The 22242-nt window shown below is 35.6% G+C and overlaps 1 protein-coding gene across 1 annotated transcript; it reads right to left on the bottom strand.

The window, feature by feature from the left end:
• Positions 1-4811: 4811 nt before the first annotated feature.
• On the bottom strand, positions 4812-7495 carry LOC145137934 (putative methyltransferase At1g78140, chloroplastic). The gene is made up of 8 exons (XM_079072077.1): positions 6877-7495; positions 6444-6553; positions 6200-6340; positions 6036-6120; positions 5695-5888; positions 5494-5605; positions 5247-5354; positions 4812-5136 (listed from the first exon to the last, which is right to left on the bottom strand). The coding sequence occupies exons 1-8, from the start codon at positions 7165-7167 to the stop codon at positions 4996-4998; spliced, it is 1182 nt and encodes a 393-aa protein (XP_078928203.1). The 5' UTR covers positions 7168-7495; the 3' UTR covers positions 4812-4995.
• Between the last annotated feature and the right edge of the window lie 14747 nt (positions 7496-22242).

The following is a 22242-nucleotide window of genomic DNA, read 5'->3' as shown; positions in this document are numbered from 1 at the left end:
GCTATCTCCACATCAAGTGGACAGTCTAGCTTCCCCGGAGCTCCAAAAAATCGCCTACTAAGTGCAAGCGACACAAAAGATCGGGTGGCCCCCGAATCGAACAATACCAGGGCTGATATACTATTCACTAAGAACGATCCTATAACAAAACAAGTACACGTAAGTGATAATCAGCACAGATAAAGAGATAAGGAGAGAATACATACCCGTCACAACATCGGGAGCTGCACGTGCCTCCTCTGCAGTAAGCTGAAAATCTCTGCTCCTCGCCGTAGGTGTCTCTGCCCGGCCCTGACGGCCGTCTGTAATCCTCAACGTGGCAGGAGCGGGTGCCACCACCTGTCCTGCTGATGCTAAACTCGGACACTGGGCCTTTTTGTGGCCCCTCTGATTACACTGATAGCAAATCAAATCTGAAACTGTTGTGGTGGTGGTGGGTGCTGTACAATCTCTGCTCATGTGGCCAGTTCGGCTGCACTTGAAGCAGTCCGAACTCCCCACTTTGCACGCCCCCTCATGTATCCTGCTGCACTTGCCATACCGGCTACGACCCTGCTGGCTCCTCGATCTGTGATCTGATACCTTGGGCTTCTGCCCGAACTACCTGTTTGAACCCCATCTAGTTTCCTCTTTCTCTCAATCTCTAAATGCAACTCCCTCTCCTGAGCCCTAACAATCATATCCTCCAGCGTCTTGCTGCTGGATCGGCTCACAAACTGGCAGATATCACTCTGCAGCATCTCATGATATCAGACCTTTTTCATCTCCTCGTCCGCCACGTACTACGGAATGAGAAGGGCCCTCTCCCTGAACATAGCGGTGATCTCGGCCACCGTCTCCGTAGTCTGCTGGAGGTCCTGGAACTCCCTCGCAAGCTGTTGCAACTCTATCACTGATGCAAACTCGGCCCTGAACCTGGCCGAGAAATCACTCCAAGTCATCGCATCAATAGCGACATCATCTCCAATAGCTCTCCCAACCTCCTCCCACCAGTCACGTGCCCTGTCCTTCAGAAGACAGGACGCAAGTCTAACCTTGTCCCCCTCGGGACATCTGCTGGTGCAGAAGGCGTTGGCGACATCTGCCAACCATCTGTCGCTAGCAATGGGGTCCCGAGCCCCGTGATAGTCTGGAGCTCCGCAAGCTCAGAATTTCCTAAACGTCAACGTGTGCGACCCTATCATGGCCGCCACCTCAGTGCGTAATGCACTCAGTCTCTCATCTAAAAGCTCCAAGATACCCTTCTTGACCGTACCAAATATCACAGGACTCTGGTATACAATGTTGCGCGTGACCTCAGATGAGATGAACCCCCTCATTTGGTCATCTAGCTGCCCGGGTCCAGAGTCCGAGCCTGATCCTTCACCAGTGCCTGAAGTGCCAACTGGCCTAGTGCGTAGCGTCACCATACTGAAAATACACCATAACAAACATCAATATACTCATCCTAACTCGAGGGATCTCACATACTACAAGTTTCCTAGGTTCATCTCAGCCTTCCTTGATTCAAGTACGGATCCTCTGCTTTCAGTAGTACGGGCCCATACTACCTTCCAGATCTATCCGTACTTTCCTCAAGAACTGCCTTGACTCCACCAAGTCCCTTCTACTACTACTGCTCTCTGCTAATCTCATCCTAGGCTTGCCCTAGGGTAATCACCAACCCACTCTCCGCCATCAGCTGCATAAGGAATCCCTGCTATCTCCCCCTAACTAGCTCGCGAATACTATTACATATCACTAAGACTAGATAATTCTTCGAATGAGAGGTCCTACCCTACAACGGTTAGACTCAAACGAGAGCTGCAAAATAGAGCTAAACCTAACCTTCTCAAATTATTTAATCCTTGCAATATGTGACTTAACATATTCGTTTACTAGTTAGTTAGAGATAACTAGAACTCCTAAAAGCACAAAGCAAGCAGCATCTGAGCATTGAGTACACATAATCAAGCATATCCTAATCAGCCCATCATATTACTGACTAATCTGTACTAGCATGCAGTTCATAAAGCTGATACACATACAACAAGCACATTAGGCGTCCTTCCTAGATCCTTTTCCCTAATCTAGCATTCAGTTCTCATAAGCATATCATAACATAACTTGTATGGGTAATTTGGGAGTACTTACTTGAGCTCGACTGATTGCATGCACCACACCCTTTTCTCTTTTCGAAATTCTTTTCTCTTTTCAAAGTTCTTTTTATAAAAATTATTTTCTTTAGAAAATTGTCATACCAATTCCTTAGTTTGAGTTTAGACACACCTGAGAGTGTGCCCGAATCCCTCAAACCAAGGCTCTGATACCAACTTGAAACATCCCAAAAAATACAGTCCAAAAATTTCATTTTTAATTCATTAATAAAAACTATAAATATCTTTCATCATATAAAAATCATAAATCGTGTATCTCAAAAATATCATAACATCTGTAAATATATCAAAATCATATGTCAAACATCAGAGTGAATCCTCCCAGGCTAAAAGTTGTGGTGTGTGCCATGCAGTCATCCCGAGCTCTTCCCTTTACTAGCGGAAGTACCTGAAACCAAAACTAAAAAAAAATGTAAGCATGAAGCTTAGTGAGTCTCCCCGACTACCTCATACCATACACATAATCAGATAATCACATACATTGGGCCTCGCCCTGCTACATCGGGCACTGCCCGACATTGGGCTCCGCCCGACATCAGGTCCCGCCCGGCACCTGACCGCATCTGGCATCGGGCCCCGACCGGCATCGAGCAAAGCTCGGCATACATATGAGCATAACTACTAATACACATAACATAAGCATAATCACTTAACTATAAACCTATAAACATTCCTCGGGCCCCATCCGACATCGGACCGAAATCCTGAAGCATACCGACATTCCTCGGGAACCGCCCCGGCATCGGACCGTAGTCCGGAAACATACAAATACATACACATGCAAGAATCACAAAGACATCAACCCTACTAACAATCTTCGGGTACCGTCCCGACATCGGATCGAAATCCGGAAAACATATAAACTAACATCGGACCTTAATTTGGAACATACTAACATATATAAACGGGTCGGCCATGGTGCCTTAGACCCGTTCCTACTGAAGGAAAACTCACCTCTCAAGTTGGATACTGAAATATCGTGTGAGGAATCTCTTATGGCCGCTCCAACGACTCCCCGACTATCATTATCACAATAATCACTTAGTCAAAAACTGATAATCCTTCTAAGGGTAAAATGACCATTTTACCCCTGGTCAAAGTCAACATTCTGGTTGACCCATCTCGCCGAGTTCTATAACTAAAAAATCCTGGAATCGCGATCTAACTCGCAGAGTCACCCCCCCCCCCCCGACTCGTCGAGTTCTCTATGGTATAGAATCAGGACAACACGACTCAACTCGTCGAGTTCCTCTATGGACTTGAAAAGTTCTTCAGTCTGTTTGGGCCATCTCAAGGGATTAATCCCCTACTCTTCAGATCCAAGCTTCCTGTTTCTCCTATACACTGAATACGTCCTGTTAGGGGTAAAGTTTCCAACTTTACCCGTTAATATCCCTTCCTCAAGGGTTTAGCTAAAACCCTAGTTCTCTAGGACATAGATCTTGATCCAAAAGCCATAATACTCCAAACTAAAGCATACTAACATAGATCTAGGCCTTAGACATCAATTGGACACGTAAAGCTCCTAACTTTCCCTCCATGCATGGCCTTTTGGGGCTTAAAAGGCCAAAGTAACACCTTAAAGCTTGCATGGGGCTTCCATGGTCATAAAGTTTGCACCTTTATGCCATGAAACCCCTTCTAGACCCCAGATTTGAAAGATAGGTCACTTGGGATGTCCATTTCCCAAGGACCAAGTTTCTTGAACCAAAAACCCTATAAAGTGACAAAGAATAGATCTAACGAGCTACTAAGCAAGGTTGAGACTTGCTTACCTGAAAATGAAGAGGATGAGAAGTTTCTAGATCTACTAGCTTCCTTCTGAATCTCCAAGATTCTTCTCTTCTTCACAAGCTTCAAATGCACAAAGTTCACTAAAAAATGGCTCATAAACTCACAAAAGGCTCTAAGGTTTCGTGGATTAGGGTTTGGGGCTTGGAGGCTGGAAATGAGGTCAGCAAGTGGGGATTAAGATGCTTAAATAAGGTGCAAAATACCGAAATTAGGGTTTCATTCTGGCAGACCTACTCGCCGAGTCGAGGTTCCTAACTCGTCGAGTAGATTGCTTAAAACCCGTGTCCCTTCTAGTCTCTACTCGACGAGTTTGGGGCTACCAACTCGTCGAGTTGCTCTGTAAAAATGAGTGATTTAATATTTAATGCATATCAGGAACCAGGCGTTACATTCACTGTGGGGCAGACTGCTTTTGCCTCATGCACTTAGACTTTCTGATTGACCCGTTGGAAGAAAGATCAACACTTAGACCAACCGATGTTTTAGTTTTGGTTAGGTTGGAGGGAAGCACACATGTGTGGATCTAATATAGATTTCCCCTCTTGTAGGCTTAAGGAGTGGGGTTTTTCACTGTGGAGCATGCTGCTATAAAATTTGTCTCATGCAAAGTGGCAAAACACGAGAAAGCGTGCATGAAAAATCAACACACGTTTATACCTTTTGCATTTGATACTTTCAGTTTCCTTGTGCCAGATGTTATAGAGCTCCTCAATAGAGTTAATTGGGTTATGACCCCAAAATTTATAGATGTTTTTAAAAGAATTAGTTTTGTCATCCAAAAAAGGGGTATCAGTGCTTGTTGCTCGTTTACGCGCTACGTTTATGCAAAACTTTTATGATTTATGAATACTTAGTTAAAAGTGATGAAAAGATTTATAGATAATTGACATTTGCAAATATGATTCATAGTTGATAACTTCTATACAGTTAGGTAGAGAACTTTAGTCTCCTTCACATTTACATTTAAATCAATTTCTTGCAAATTATTCATGATACAAATGTTACACGTTATCTTTTAAGATATTCTAAGGCAATTCGGGCATGTTCATGCGGGCTTTCGGGCAGAGATCATAACAAATTGTCTGTTTCTGACACATGTAATATCTACCAGTCCATAGGTTTTGCACAAGTCTTTAAGTTCACTTTCAGATAGAAAGATACGACTTCCTGTTACCTGACTAAGAGTCTAAAATAACAAAATCAAACCAATCCATTAGTTTTAATAAACATTTATTTTTTTTATAAATAATTTCAAATTTTGTTAATCATCCATAAAGTTGAATACATTATACATACCTCGCGTATAAGTGATAAAAAGGGTATAAATGAATAAGGGCCATCTACTATGTAAGTTGTGGCAACAAAAACTCCTCCAGGACGTAAAATTCGATTTATTTCAGCTATCTGTTGCACATAGTATAATAAACAATATAAAAATGAATATAACCATTATGAGGTTGTTTAATCGAGTCAGACCCAACCTCTTACCAGACCTAGTAACATAGTAACAGACATATCAAACAGACCCTAAAAAAATACTTACACCAGCAGTTAGTGAGGGCCAACAATGAAGGGCTGCACCAGCATGCACAGCATCTATAGAACTTGAAGCGAATGGGAGTCGTGCAATATCAGCTCTAACCAAGATTAAGTTCCTAAAAATTACATTATTTTTTAATCAGAAATGATATAAAATGTGAAGTATGTAGAAATAATATATGAAAAATTAGATTTGTAATTGTACTCGTTTGATATGTTTTCCTCTTGCTTGATGAAGTCATAACACTGTTTTAACATGGACTCTGAATAATCTAGAGCAACAACAAGAGAAAACAGCCCGCTTTTTTTAAAAAGCCTTGAGAACATTCCACTACCACAACTAGCATCAATAATACTTCCTCCAATTACTGGATTAAGATAATCTTTCATCATTTCAAACTGTAGAAAAATAATAACAAAAAATTAAATCAAGTTTTCTGTTACTTAATACATGTTCAACAAAAGACATTACACACACACACACACACATATATATATATATATATATATATATATATATATATATATATATATATATCATATTACCTCCTTCTGTGGGCCCGGGTAACCACCCCATATTGAAAAACCCTGTCTCCAGCCTCTTTCATACAAGAATGATACTATAGGCAACCTGTGATCAAGAAATGAGTTTTGTTTTTTTGCTAAAATGAGTTTTAATTTTTATAGGTTTGTTGATTAGATTTTAGTACCTGAAAAGCTCAGAAGAAGCAGGCTTGTATTCACCATATTTCTTGGTGCCACTGGCTACTGTTAGATCAAGATGTGTTTCATTACCACTGTAGGACTTTTTACAGATGCTACATTTTAGGATAGATCGAGGGGTAGAATCTCTGTGAGAAGAATTTGCAGAAAGAAAATATTAAATTTTAAAGTAAGTGAAACAGATTGTTAAAGAAAAGAAGTATACAGATTTCAAATTGAATAGGTACTTACACTGAGAAAACTGGATCACCATTCCATATTAATGTGTCATAACAAATGGGGCAAGCCAGTACATGCTTCTTTTGATTTGGATTTGCCTCTTGTTCATTTGAATCAGTTCCCTGAATAAAAAGTAAACGAATCATTGAATTAAAAATGTAATGATGTATGGAAGAAAACTATCATCTCCTTCGTGAGCTTATGATTTGAATGTTACACAGACTTTAATTTGATTTTACTATAGAATCACAACGAAAACCAATCTAACGATTCTCTAAACGAGTGCATAAAACTCAAGTAACTATCTCGATTCAGTTTAAGACTGCTATTCAGCCATTAATCACATTCAATTTCTAATTAACCAAATTCATTCATTATCCACTATCGCTACATGAAAATTCACAATTCGCAATTCTCGCTCAAAAACTCAGATGCGTAGACATACCAGCATGGCTTCGAGGGTGGCAATTGCAGGTGACGCGCTGAGTTTTGCATCGAAGTTCCGATAAAGAGGTGAATTCACCATGAACGACAGAAGTTTATCGAGAAAACGATTTGACATACCACTATTAAACTGAGTCGCTACTGGAGCTAACGAAAGGTTGCCTGCTGCCATCGTCGACATTTCGGTGGACCTTGATTGAGTGGTTTGTCCAATCAGTTGCAGTTGTTTTACAAAAAGAAAAATAAAAAGAAAAAATAACCCAACAGTAAATAAATACAAATAAAATAACATTTTGTAATGTGTGCAAATAAATGCCAAAGCCAAAATTAGTTAAATTTTTGTTTGAGGGATGATGGCTTATATTATAACATTAGTTTCCTAAAACCCGACCCGAATTAATCTATTCGATTAAACACTTGATAATCTATGCTTCATTTTTATTTGTTTAGGTAATTGAATTTCACTCGAATTTATAAATCTGAATAGTATTTATGTGTAACAAAAAATTGAGAGTGGTCGGAATTGCCCTTTTTGTTTCAAAGGGTATCCAATCTATTGCTTTACGCAAAGGATGTAAGAAATGCTTATGGCATGGGGACTTAGGTGAGGAGACAAAAACACTATGATCTACGACAAAACGCAATTAATGTGTACATGTTTTATGAAAAGATATTAGTAAAATAAATTTATATGATATTATTCTCATTTTGATTTAGCGTATAAGTATAAAAGATGAATCCGGTAGGCAAAACAAAACTCTAATAAAAATAAATTTCACCAGAACCAATTTTGTTAATCTAACATGCAAATCCTGGTTTCCTAATTGATGGAATGGTTCGATAAAAGTTATAAACATGGAGAGACATACATCACATGAATTCCCTTGGATGATACTAAATGACAAATTTTAACAAACGAATAAAATCAATGCTATGGAGTAAAGATTTCTCGATAAAGTCAAGATCCACGCATTCAAACTTTTATATGTTTTAAAAATTTTGATTTTGAAAAAGAAAATAGTAAACTATATTATCCGAGCAATCCATATCAACCCATGATCATGAGAGGTCAAAACACTAGTCATATTTTAAGTATCGTGGAACACTAACAATGATTAATTCTTTATTTCAAACGTATCCAAGATAACAAACAATACGTAGGAAAAAATCAACTAAATTTGAATTTGTATCAGAAAGTTATGAGCATTTGAATGGGCGAAAAGGAAAGGGACATGTTCACACTTAGTAGGCATCCCACATTGGCACCTATTGAAAAAGAAATGGAAGAGTAAATTGTAACGCTCATGTTTTCACACTAGGTATACCCCAATAATTTTTTTTTTTATTTACAACCTTATAAAACATTTTGGTGTGCACTAGCATATTGGAATACAATAAGTTATCACTAAGAATCGTACTGACATCAAGTACATGATACAAGTCGGACGCTACAACAACCAAACCTGCAACACAACAATAACAAACACTGTAAGTCATAAAGTTTGCTTAGTGAATAACAACTATAATAACTTAATAGCACGTAGCATCATTTACAAATTTAACTTATCATCCAAGATATACGTCATATCCAATATACTAATTAAATTATACTAATTAGTTATTGTTTCATAACACCACATGAAACCTACTTGTGTCATTTTACCATAAAAACTATAACCTAACAACAATGTTAAGACTAAACCAATGTTTTACCACTATCATAACCACCCGTTCGGGAATCCTCCGTCCAAAGTAAGCACATCACGGTCATTTTCAACTATCACTTGAACTTATCATGAGAATACATTGTACTATCACCTCAACGATGCACTGTCTAATGATATATCACAATATTTTAAATTCTCATATCTGTGTAACAACATACATCAATAAACATTCAGTGTTAGAGTAGAGCTACTCACCTGGTTATTTAGCAGACTAATTCCAACTTTGGTATCTGACATTCGTTGCCTTTCTGCTTGCCACATACCAACACCTAATCAATAATTTAGCCAGTTCCATAGAACTTGTAAGCATTTACTACCAGCCAAGGTTGTAGAAATCGGGATTAATCGTTTGATGTTTTGCAATTGACTAGGATTAGGGGTGCTTGGTAGAAATTGGTCAATTTCGGTCAACGAAGTTCTTGGCGTTCTCGATGGTCAACGACGGTCAACAAAAATCAAAATTAGTCAATGGTCAAAGATGGTAAAAAAAAAACTCCAAAATTGATCTCATCATATTCCAATATCTTATCCGTCGTTTTCTTTGCTTTCTCTCTCAAACTAGAACACCCCGCTCCCGAGTTCAACTTAAGGAGAGAAAAGAAAGGAAATGGGCGGAAATGAGAGGAAAGTAAGAGAGATTGGTGCTCCCGAGTTTCATTAAAGGAAGGAAGTGGAAGGAAATGGAAGGAAAACTTTCTCTCCTAACTTTCCTTCCGATTTGGGAGGATTTGAAAAGAAAGAACAAAATGTTTAACTTTCCTTCCATTTCTCTCCAACTCGGGAGCACAAATGAAAATTTTGTTTTCCTTTCTTTTCTCTTCTTTTCTCTCCTTTCTTTCTTTTCTTTTCTCTTATTTTCTTTGCTACAACTCGGGAGCGGGGTGGAAGTGTCCCTACCAGCAACGCACAAAGCAAAAACCGGCGACACGCACACCAAACACCGGCGGCGCACACAACAGAAGCCGATGCTCAACATACTTCGGCAACACGCCTAGCGGACACCGACGATGCACACAACAGAAACCGACGCCACGACACCCACCATTACCGACAGTTCACTCCGACGACGCACATATCAGACGTCGGTAAGTGTATTTATTGTTTCTGATTTTCGAGCATTGTCTCCACATACTTGGTACATTCTTGTTTAACTTATATTTTCTGTGAAAAGAAAGCTGATTTTTGTCTCCACATATTTGTTTCTGATTTCCGATTTCAGTGATAACAAAGCTTGTATATGATTTTTTGCATACAAAATTATAATTTATGAGGATGTTTTTAGATATAATTTATGTGATAACCATGATGATTTGTTATTTATGTTTATTAATGTTTATGAGTTCTAATTTTTGTGAGAACGTGGTGTGAGTTCTGATTTTTGTGAGAACATGGTGTGTATGTATTTAGCGTGTCTGTTTCTTGATTTCTCTACTAGAGACTAAGGTAATCAACCAAATTGTGAATATTTACAACTATAAGAGATTCCACCTAAAGTAATCAGTTTGTATCAATTTTTTACTGTATCGGTATGTATATGTATTTCTTCATTTCTTTACTCTATCAGTTAGTTTGTATCCATTGGCGGGGCTTCATTAGGGCAAGGGGGGGCTGTGCCTCCCCCCCTGATTTTTGGTTTGATATAGTCCTTCTAGTTCCATTTTATACATTTTAGACCCAAAAGATATAAAACTTTGGCTGTGGCCCCCCCTGCTTACCAATTTTTATACATATTATAATTTCGGCCCCTCCGAATTAAATGTTGAAGCTCCGCCCCTTGTATCGGTTTGTATTTCTGTTAAACATTTTACTGTATCAATTTGTATCACTAACTCACTTTCTATTAAATAGCTTTCTAGCTGAAGTAATGACATCAACCACAACAACCCCGTCTACGGGATCGATCGAAGCTTAAGAGAGTCTTAAACACAAATCGAATGATCCCGGATGGGAGTATGCAGTCTGTTTGAATCCTAACAAAATGGAGCGAGTGAAATACATTTTATTTAATAAAGAGATGGGAGCAAGAATCAATAGACTAAAACAACATATTGCACAAATTAATGGAAATGTTTCTTCATGTCACAACGCCACAATACAAGACCAAATAAAATGTAGAGATGCTATTCAAGGGTGATGGGTTGCAAAAGTGATCGATTTTGTGATGTTTGAAAAGCTATAATGTTTGTATTGATTTCAGTGATCGATTTCATGTTTTAAGGATCGTCCTGAATTTGGTTTAGTATAATTACTCGTATGGAGTATCAGGTGTTGAATTTAAATATCATATTGCTAATTTGGTGAATTTCAATCAACTTATGATTTTAAATTATAATTTTGACATATATAATTTCCCTAAAAATATTTCTACATGAATTACCGAATCTCAGTAGCGAGTTCTACAACCTTGATTATATATATATATATATATATATATATATATATATATATATATATATATATATATATATATTGTCCCTGATTAATCTCCATCGAGATCGATTAATCCCTTAACCTTTGAATAGCATCTCAGTCGACCGTCAAACGATTTTTACAACCTTGCTGGCAGCTACTTTGTGATCATTTTGTCACCAAGCTAACTATTATTGGCTTAACCTGTAAGCCATTAACTAAATCTTACACATCTGATAACCCCTGTGGATTAGGGTTTATAACTCTCACTGTCTAGATTATGTATTTAACCGCAAGATTTATCTATTAATCTTACCATAGGGTTTACAATAGCACCATATCATGAATTCCTGTAACATATACTCGGGTCTAACAACCCTCTATGAAATATTACATAAACGTAATTATGAAATGACGGGATAAAAGATACATCAGCTAATCCCATAACTCAACCATCGTATCCTCGTACGTTAGTACGACTTTGCAGTAATAATTCTATGGAAACACATCTCGATCCTCTCCCCCGATTGTGTATGCCAAAACTCCTCAAATGACACAAACACAAACTATATATATTGCTTGTAAATCGCGTCGCATTAAGGTAAAACTACGAAATGGTGTTTCGTCCAACATCTCGACACATGTATCACCCTTCTTCCACGTGTTCGACACATGTCTCGTGACTCTGCTCGCCTTAACACCACGTAAGTCAATACTCCATGCCATGTTGACTCGATATTTGGCCGTTTGACTTTGGCTTTCTTTGACTTTTTCAAAACAACAAAATAATTTTATCTCAAGTTCAAATGGCCATAAATTTCTCATACGGACTCCGATTTTGACTATCTTTATATCCATGGAACCGTCTCAAAGTAATCTATCACTTTCTTTCCTTAATCCATAACTATTCTTACAGAGTAATACATGTTATGAAAAATAAGTGATACATAGATCATTATAAAAAGGGAGGCATAGGAGGGGAATCAAGTTGTAACACTTGGGTCTGGGTATGCGGTTTATCTCTTGATCTTCTTTTAGTTAAGTTCGGTTTGCGGTTTTGGTAGAGTTTCGATGCGGCTACTTAATGATCGCGACATTTGCCGCATCATTAAGTAGTGACGTGACCTTATGTCCCAAAACCTTAGGTTTCGGGTTTTGAGCCTATTTAAGGAATGTCGTGACAGCCGTCGAAAAATGGTCAATAGTCGTCAATCGAAAACGTAACAAACATCGACTAAATGACCTAATGTATAATGTTTGATCAATTTTAAATAAAAATACAATATTATACACTTAAATATATAGGAAAAATAAGCCGAATCGCCTGAAAACTACAAAATAGACGCGCAAAAAATTGTATTATTTTATAAAAATAATAACATATTTGGATAGTACACGCCGCCGTGATTCCGGAAATATAAAGAACGCAAAAATATGATTGCGTATGAGGAAGTTATGATTTTTCTAAGTTTTAAAATCAACCATGTGTAGAAATATGCGTCGTAAAAAAGTAAAGGAAAATTGGTTTTAGCCAAAACAATGTAAAGGAGAGTCATAGTACTTGTTAATATCAAACCAGTAAAATGAAGAACACCGAAAACGGAGTTTATATGAGAGAGTTGTGGTTTTTGAAAGATCATTTAGGGTACACCCCTTGCAAAAAGATGGGCTAAAAATAAACGCTGAATTAGCAAAAACAATCTAAAGGAAATTTGTATTACTCATCGATAGCTACACTATAAAGAACGTAAAAAACGGAGCTCGTATGCAAACTGTAAAACACACCTTATGATCTGATGAGTCAAACACCACACGTTGTCCACCAACGTCAGCACCAGCGTCATCATCAACATGATCAACGACAACGTGAACTCAATGATCTTAGTGATCATATGTATATTAGGAAGATATTATTTGTATATATAGAACAGATATCTGATCCGTAATATTAGTGATTAGGTTCAGAACTTTACATAGATTAGTATAGATCCCCTAAATAGTGGGATCTCCATTTTTGTAATCATATATAATGTACTATTAGGGTTAAACCCTAATAGAGCTTGGTGTCGTCTTTGTGACTTGTTCTCTTTGTGAGAACCCTATTTCTTAATTAAAGTATATTTGTGATCATCTTGCTCTTTGTTATTTGTTTGTTCTTCATTATTAATACTTGAGTGTACCCGATCGATACAAACATTCACAAACATTATGAATTTCTAAAGATCCGAAACTATACTCGATAGGGGTAACATGACGCCACCATAACGAGGCATGTGGCACGACAAACGTAGAGATTCGCTAAGATTCGACCGACGTGGACGAATGAAAGGGTAACATGTGTCATCCTCTGGGTGGAGCCCACGAGCTTTTGCACAACGTGCCTCTACAAAAGCACAAAGCACTTTCCTATTTGAAGCCTTTAAATAGCAGGTTTGGTCTCATTATTTCACACCCTAAAATTCATACTCTCCTTGAACCTCTCTCGACCATAAACCTTTCCCTCTACCCAAGAAGTCCTAAGCCTCCTGATGCCATCAGCAGCATCACCAGAAGCCTGTTAGAGCACGCTTCAAGGGTGAGTCTCACGACCTATTTATATTGTTTTTCGTGTGTCTCTCTCTGTGTGTGTGGGAGGGGGGGGGGGGAATACTCGCTTAAATAATTAGTTATTGAAATGATATTATTAAGGTATTATTTAAAATTTAAATTATATTATTACCCTTCTCGTTTAAGAATAATATCATGCCAATACTATGGTCAATTTTAATGGATAATAGGTAAATATTATGTCGTTACTATGTTAATTTTTGGGATAATCTGGAACTATTATGTCGTTATTCTGCTCGGTTATTGTCTTTCAAACATAAATAAACATTATAATTATACGTTAATATAATTATAAAAAGATAACATAAATTTGAAAGTTTGGAAACTCGAAAGCCATTAAGGTTAAACATTATAATTATATGTTAATATAATTATAAAAAGACTAACATAAATCTAAAAGCTTGGAAACTCGGAAACCATTAAGGTTGAACATTATAATTATATTTTAATATAATTATAAAACGACAACATAAATCTGAAAACTTGAAAACTCATAAACTATTAAGGTTAAACGTTATAATTATATGTTAATATAATTATAAAAAGACAACATAAATCTGGAAGCTTGAAAACTCGAAAAGTATTAAGGTTAAACATTATAATTATATATTTAAAGACAACATAAATCTGGAAGCTTGAAAACTCGGAAACGTACGTTTAGTCCCTATTTTCAAAAATTAACTCGGATCATCCCTCATTTGTTTAAAACTTTCACACTTCATCCCTTTGAGCATAAAAAGACCGTTTTGCCCTTTATTTATTAGTTATTAACTATTAAACCATTAGAATAAATTGTTTATGAAATATGTATCGCTACCATCGGTCCTTAAACACCATCCCATTTCTTCTCCTTCTATCAACCACCTCTGACCATCAGCCACCAGCCACCTCCGATCACCATCCTCCTCTGCCTTAAGAACATCAGTGTCAGTTATCTTCTTCGGAAAGTCATCCCTTTCTCCCACCTTTGTGGAATCTGAAATGGAAACTAAACCTACAAACTAATATAATGATGGTTGACAACATTTGAAAATCCACCACGGGTGAACTCAAACACTATCCCATTCATATCTGTCATTGCAAGTCAGATCTTCGATTTTTGAGGTTAGATTTTTTAATTTCAACCACATCATCATTCATATATGAGGTTTGTTTTGAGGTCAGATACTCGAAATCGACCACATCTTGAGGGGTATCTTGAAGCCCGTTGGAGAAAACTAGATGTTGTCGGAAGAATGTGACCTCGCCAGAGGAAGATAATGTCGTATAGATGATAAAAGAGATAATGGGGAAGATGTATTCACGTTCAGCTTCAAAGAGGTGGGGTTGTGGGGTGAGGTGAGGTGAGGGTAGAGGGTGGGTAGGAGTGGGCCTATTTTTATTTAAATTATAAATAATAATAATAATAATAAGTAATATTAGATTAATTGAAAAACAAAAGCATAAGGGTATTATGGTCATTTCAGATATGGCATGGACTAAACAAGAAATAAAATCATATTTTAGGGATGAGACGTGCAAGTTTGAAGTAAACAAGGACAGTCCGAGTTAATTTTTGAAAATAGGGATTGAACGTGACTTTTGACACCTACACGAGGAGTGATTCGTGTAATTTACTCTGGAAACTATTAAGGCACATTTTCTCGGTGTTAATGAGCAGGGTCGGTCCATTGATTTTTGATATCCGGGGCGAGATAAGATTTTTATCTCCTTATATAATGGACAAAACATATAAATAAAAAATTTATAAAAACAAAAATGCAATAAGTTTTATAATCAAACAAACTATACAAACAAAAACCTGCAAAAATCAACTAAAATAATGCTTTCATGCACTTTTTAAAGAAGACACGTCTCTTATTTTAAAAGCTTGATAATTATATTCAATTTTTTGTTACTATTATTAACCAATTAGTATTCTTCAACCACTTATGACTTAACCACATAGTCTATAAAATTGATATCAATATCAAACTTGGTAATTAAAAGAGGGGTTTATAAAAAAAATCAAATGATAACTATTCTAAAAAAATACAAAAATAAAACAATATGTTGCTATTCTATGACCTTAACCCAAGAATAAGAAACTACCAACAAACTTCTGCTTTGCAACTTTTTTTGGGATTATAATTCAAGTTATATCTTGTTTTATACATAATTAATCAATCCACAAAAAATCAAACAAAGTTGTTTTTAAAACAGAATAATCCAACATAGAATTTAGAACGGAACAACATTGACAACAAATATAAGCCATCAGGATCCCAAGCACTGTCCATGTAACTACATGTGATGGGTGTGCTCAAACAACTCCTTCAACTTTCTTTTACTCATAGGATGCCCTTGAAATAAGTCCTCAACTATTAGATTCAGAACCTTCAAATAAAACATACCCAAATAAAAAACATATAACTCATATAAGTAAATGACAAAAATAATAATGATTCACAAATAAATGGAAATCAGTGAGAAAATAATTATTTCAACTTGATTAAGATTTTGACATTTACCATGAAAAAGAATGAGTTACTAGTTGGTCCCAAATTACAAGACATTTTTTTTGTTCTTTTATGTTTTCTATTAACAAGTATGATGGAAGCTTTTTCAACAAAAGTACATGTAATATACAGATTTCCAACTAAAATAAAGAAGAATGTAAGACTTTGACCATTTTTTTACCATAATAGAAAAGAGAAGAATGTAAGAAATAAAGCCGATTTCTGAAACAAACCTAAATAAATAGATTTCGAACTTAAATAGAGAAGAATCGAGTCTATTAAAAACGGGACAAGCCTTTCATTACAACAGCCAACAAGAAACAATCAGATTTCTGAAACAAATAACAAAAAAGTAAAAATAAATCACTTCAGAAATTAGAATGAGACAAGGAAAGGAAACGAGAATAACATAAATTAAACTCACCCAAATCAGAAACGATGTATCGAAACACTATATCTCAGACTTAAAAGGCTACAACCATGATCTTTAACTACCGGACCAGAATAGAGAAATCAAGAATCACAAAGAAGAACTTGAAAAATACATAAATTGGAGTATTCAAAAACCAAAAATCAAAGAAATCGGGATATGTAATAAGTAATCGAATGTTGACTTATAACTATGAAAATGGAGCTATGCATTATCGACTAAGAAAAATATAGAAATCGGTTCTTACTTTTTATTTAACAGAGACGTAATACATTGAATTCTCCAATCGACAGCAACGTGTTTCTAGGCGCCAGCAGACGTTTCGTTTTTCTATGCGATTATCGGATATCGATGGTTGTTTGGCGTCAATTTTGTCGTTGCTTGCTCACGTCCGAAATCAGATCAAAAGATATGAGATAATTTTTGAGCCACTATTATATATAATAAAGACATTGTTGGACTAACTGGTTGCCCTTAAAATTTTGATTCCCTGGGCCTAAGCCCAAGTCGCCCATGTATTGGGTCGGGCCTGTTAATGAGGTTTATTCATCATATTATGCTAAATATCTAGCTGGAACCCTGACCCGTAATCGTTAATCTTAAATGAACAGAAGAGCTATGTATATATTTATACGGGGTTGACACCCCCACCTATGGTTATTAGTTACAAACTTGATGGTCGAGTCACAACAAGGATAACTGTCTAAACATTTGTTTTCAATGTCCAATGAAGTGTTGATGGATGTGGGATAATACGTCATGTTGCATGCTCGATTATGGGGACTCATTTCAACACCACCTCCAGCGTGTCTTAAGGGAAGATACTAAATAAGTTAATAATAAAACATATATATAGTAAAACACCATCATGGAATAAGAATTCATTTGTTATTTATATAAGTTTAAATAATACTCATATATGATCAAAATCTACCTTTTGGGATAATGGTACAATGCTAAAACAATACTTCGCAAAACACCCTTGGAACGAAGATAATTCCCTAATTATATAAGTTAAGATAATACTTATAAAACATTGTCTTTGGTTAAAAAGTTGACAAGTAAAGTAAGTTAAAAATGCTTATAAAACAAAAACTTGATACTTTCGTTATAAACCACTAAAACCTATGAATCACTAGTATTATGTTGACGTTTTCAAAATCGTATGTATTCCTAAGAAATCTAGAGATGGAAGTTGCACACCCAAAAGTCAATATGTGAAGCCAACATCACATATATAAAAGTAATGTAGTTTGTACCCTAATGTTTGAGGCATATATTGTTGTAAACGTTGAATATTGTTGTAATCATTTTTCAGATACTATCCATGTTTACGTTATACCTTTGTACTATTCAATGTATTTTCAATAGATGTGATTAACAAGACGTCGCATAACCCGACGTTCCCTCTGCCGACCGGGTGTGAAAAATGTGATGTTTAGGGTTTGCTCTATTCTCATCCTTTCATTCACCTAGATGAAAACCCTAGCATTGTGTGTGTATTGTTGATCCATTGTGGGAGCTTTTAGAATTGTTGTTGAATAAAGGAGACCCTTGGTTCTTGGAGGAGATTTTTCCAATTGAATTTTCCATCTTCTAGACCCTCTATAAGCATTGCAGGTCATAAAGTTCCTTGCTTTATCCGTTTTCATGCATAGACCCAGAATTGGGAGGTGATTTTAGTCTTTTTATGTCCATTTTTTAGAAATCTTGGAGTTTGGGGAACTCCAAGACCATTTGTTTGTTCTTTGGTGACTTTTGGACTTGTTGAGGATCTAAAAAGTGCATAGATAAGCTCCTTCTTTGTTTCCAAGCAAAGGACTCAAGCCCTTATTGGAGAATTTAGGAGTTAGGGTTTGTGTTTGGGCTTGAATGGGTTATGGATATGGATAGAGTTGGAAATTTTATCCATTAAGTCCCTTTGCAGAATTAGATCTGAAGATTTAGGCTCTGGACTTAAAGGATTAAGAGCTTTGTAAAATTTGGCTGAATGGTCGAGAAGCGCGACACGGCCATTAGGATGTCGCGATGCTAGTTGTGACTATCTTGTCATTTTGTGTTCGTGACGCAACCAAGAAGAGGGTCGCAATGCATTGGCCGTTGATTGTTGACTTTTTTACCAGTTTGACTTCTGGGTCAACTTGTTGGGTTTGAGCTATAAACTGAAGCCGAACCTCTGTTGGATTGTAGGTGGTTTGTGTTAGTCGTTTTATCCCATGAGAATGTAAGATTACAGTTGTTATCATCATGTGAGTTTCTCGCTATACTATGTAGGACACTAGGTGTTAATGTATGATAGATATCTTTGTGACATTCTGCGTGAAAAGATTATGGTAGGGCCATAACACTTGTATGAGAGATTATGATGGGGGCCATAACATATGTATGAAAGACTATGTTGGGACCATAACACTTGTATGAAAGACTATGATGGGACCATAATACTTGTATGAAATACTATAGGACTACAATGAGACTATAGCAATGAAAGTGTGTAAGACTATGATGAGATCACAACATTCACATGGGTATGTGGTATCTTGAGGAACTTACTAAGTTTAAATGGTTTCAGGTTGTTCTTACAACAATGAGAAGGGCATGGTTTGATTGCATCACATTCATGCACATGCTTTGGAGACTTCCGCTTATTTTATTTCACTATCTTATTACTTTGGTTTCTTATTATGATTGCATCACATTCATGCACATGCTTTGGAGACTTCCGCTTATTTGATTTCACTATCTTATTACTTTGGTTTCTTATTATGATTTATCAAACTGAAACAAATGGTTGTTTATTACTCTTTTTGAGAATGAGATTTTAATGATTACTTTTATTTAAAGATGAAAATTTTGGTTTGAAATTTGGGACATTACAATAAAATAGTTAGGCTAGTGCCAAAGGAAGCCTTTAATGGGCTCTTGGTGGGCCGGAGCTAAATGATTGTTAGGCTTTGTTTGGTTTAGCAAGTGTCGTTTTCTTTAAGGCCTAGGGGTTACACATTATTTTTCCAGAGTTTGCACCCATGTATATAAATAAATATAAAAACATTAAATTACTTAAGAAATGTTGAGGGGTAGCACAAGCAACCTCTGGAAACTAGCTAGGCCTAGCCCTTGCAATCAGGCTTATTTTAGATCAGCAACGATTATTGGTGTTAACTAGTGTTGTAAAATTCATCTATTTTATTGTAAATTATAATGTACTTATGATATTTGTTATATATATAATTTTCTCAAAATTAATTTCTTTATAAGTTACCCAATCCAAGTATTTTTCGAGTACTCATGTCTAAGAACGAGTATTCACTACTCGTTGATATTGGCTTTTGCAACATTAATGTTGGTTATTATTGTTAACCAACCTCAATATATAGAATTATAATAATAGAAATTAAATATTCTCCTATTTTTTTTTCTTACAAATCTTCATACCCAATTAAATGGTGACATGTGTAACATTTAATGCTCATTTAATGATATTTTAGTATACTAATATGACACATGTCATTATTTAATTTTTTTTTTGAACGGCAAATACATACTTTACTTCTAAACTACTCCTAAAATCCACTTATGTCCACTGCGGGACGTGAACCTTCAACCTCAAGGAGGGAAGACAACACCGGATACCGCTGGGCTACAAGCCCTTTGGTGTCATCATTTAAATGAATAGAAGAATCGGTAGAAACAAAAATTAGAATGATATTTAATTTTTCTTAATAATAAGTTGCCTGAACTGGTATTCATCTCAATTCTTTTGGATATCTTCATTTTGACTAATTATATTCAAGTATAAATTATTCTATTTGTAAAATTATACGAGATATTATAGTTTGCTACAAAATATATTAGTTTCCTGGAAAAATAAAGTCTTACGTATGAACAAATTATAACGTTTATTACACCACTTAATGTTAAGCCAACAAAATATAACCTTCCACCTTCTAATTATTTGTCATCAAATTTCAACTATTTTCATCGCTAATTTCAACCAATAATGTTACGACACAAAGTGAGGTAATTTTACAGTGATGATGCCATGTAGTTTTTGTCCTAAAATTGTGGGATCTTGCAAGGTGTCACTTTTTTTAAGGAACGTGTATATAATCAATGTTAAGGGTTTGTGTATGGGTATGATAGTTTTTAACAAAATAAGGGTCCATTACCAAATAAATGAGGATTACAAATTACTATTAGTCAAATATTACTCTGAGCTATCAAGTTTTTATCTGGTAATATACTTATATCACAACTTTTTAAATATTGATTTTGGAAGTAAGCTCTTTAAAAACGATAATTAAATAAAAATATGTTTGTTTTACACACACTTTACCCAGAAATAAATTTGTTAGTTTAAGTCTCGAACTCTTTACATACTTTATCTGAAAACTCAAATATATCAATTAAATTAATATAGTTCTCATAATGTCCATTTATACACGTAATACAAATATTATGATTCAAATTCTCTAACTATGGTAATAAACTTCCTTCAATCATGTGTTGGACACAGGGGCGTAGCTATTCATACTCACGGTAGGTCCTAAGACCTACATTTTTTTTAATACAACAATTCTATATAAAAAAACATAAGGAACTACCTTATTTTTGCCAAAAGACCTATATTTTCATACTTTTTTCCATTTCATTTATATAAGGAACCACGTTGATTTTGGTTCTAGATTCGTCGCTGGTTGGACATTTGTTTCCCTATTCCTTATTCTTTATGTATCAAAATTTTTATATCAAATAATAGGTATACAATCATTTGACATCATATATTTATATATATATATATATATATATATATATATATATATATATATATATATATATATATATGGCTTAAAACGTTCTTTAAATAACCAATAAATCTTGATTTCCCAAAGCATTAGCGTAAGTTGTATCCATAACCAAATGTTTTTTCTTTTAGTGATGCTAACATCCCCACTAATCTCATATTAGATTTGATGTTTTTTTTATGTTGAACGGCAGGTCATTTGCTTTTGAGGCATATGATTCATTGGGAGTTAGGACCACATCAACAAACACACATTAATTTATAGACTGAAACATGATTTGCTATCTACTTTTGGTTCTTACAAGTAAAATATTCAAACGTAAGTTTAGGCTTTCAAATATAATATAAAAAGGGCCTACCAACCTTGGATTATAATAGTTTTATTGATGAAAATAAAGAGGTGATAATGGTTGGATGAAGGTGAAAGGACGTGGTATTGCAATCAATATCAATTAATCGAAAAACTAGGCCGGTTGACGACGAGATACATTTGTTTATGAAATTCATCTAGAAGACGTATTAAAGCCTAAACTTGATGGTTATAATGGTACATTCGATATTTTTGAATGTGTAACGTGTTTGTGAAAAGAAAAAGTCATTAGGGCCCGTTTGTTATGCAAGACATGATAATACAAAATATATTGTATTGTATTTCGCGTGCATTGAACTACGAATGAAACCGATTTCAATGGAAGATTAGTTGTAATTTTTAGTCTCACCAAAAAAAATATATAACAAAGACTGACTCTCAACTTCTCATTAACAAAAAAAAAAGATGTCGGTGCCCTTCTCATCCCGTTGTTAGAAATAGTCATAGAAAGTTTATGAGTCTCATTCTGTCCAATTATGTCATGTGTAACAAGCGCGGCCATATGGGATTCCTTTGTAAAAG

The sequence above is a fragment of the Lactuca virosa genome, chromosome 9, assembly GCF_052849685.1.
Source record: "Lactuca virosa cultivar CGN04683 chromosome 9, Lactuca_virosa_CGN04683_v6, whole genome shotgun sequence".
Taxonomy (NCBI): Eukaryota; Viridiplantae; Streptophyta; class Magnoliopsida; order Asterales; family Asteraceae; genus Lactuca; species Lactuca virosa.
The sequence above is the reverse complement of the archived record's forward strand: the minus strand, read 5'-3'. Positions and strand labels throughout refer to the sequence as shown.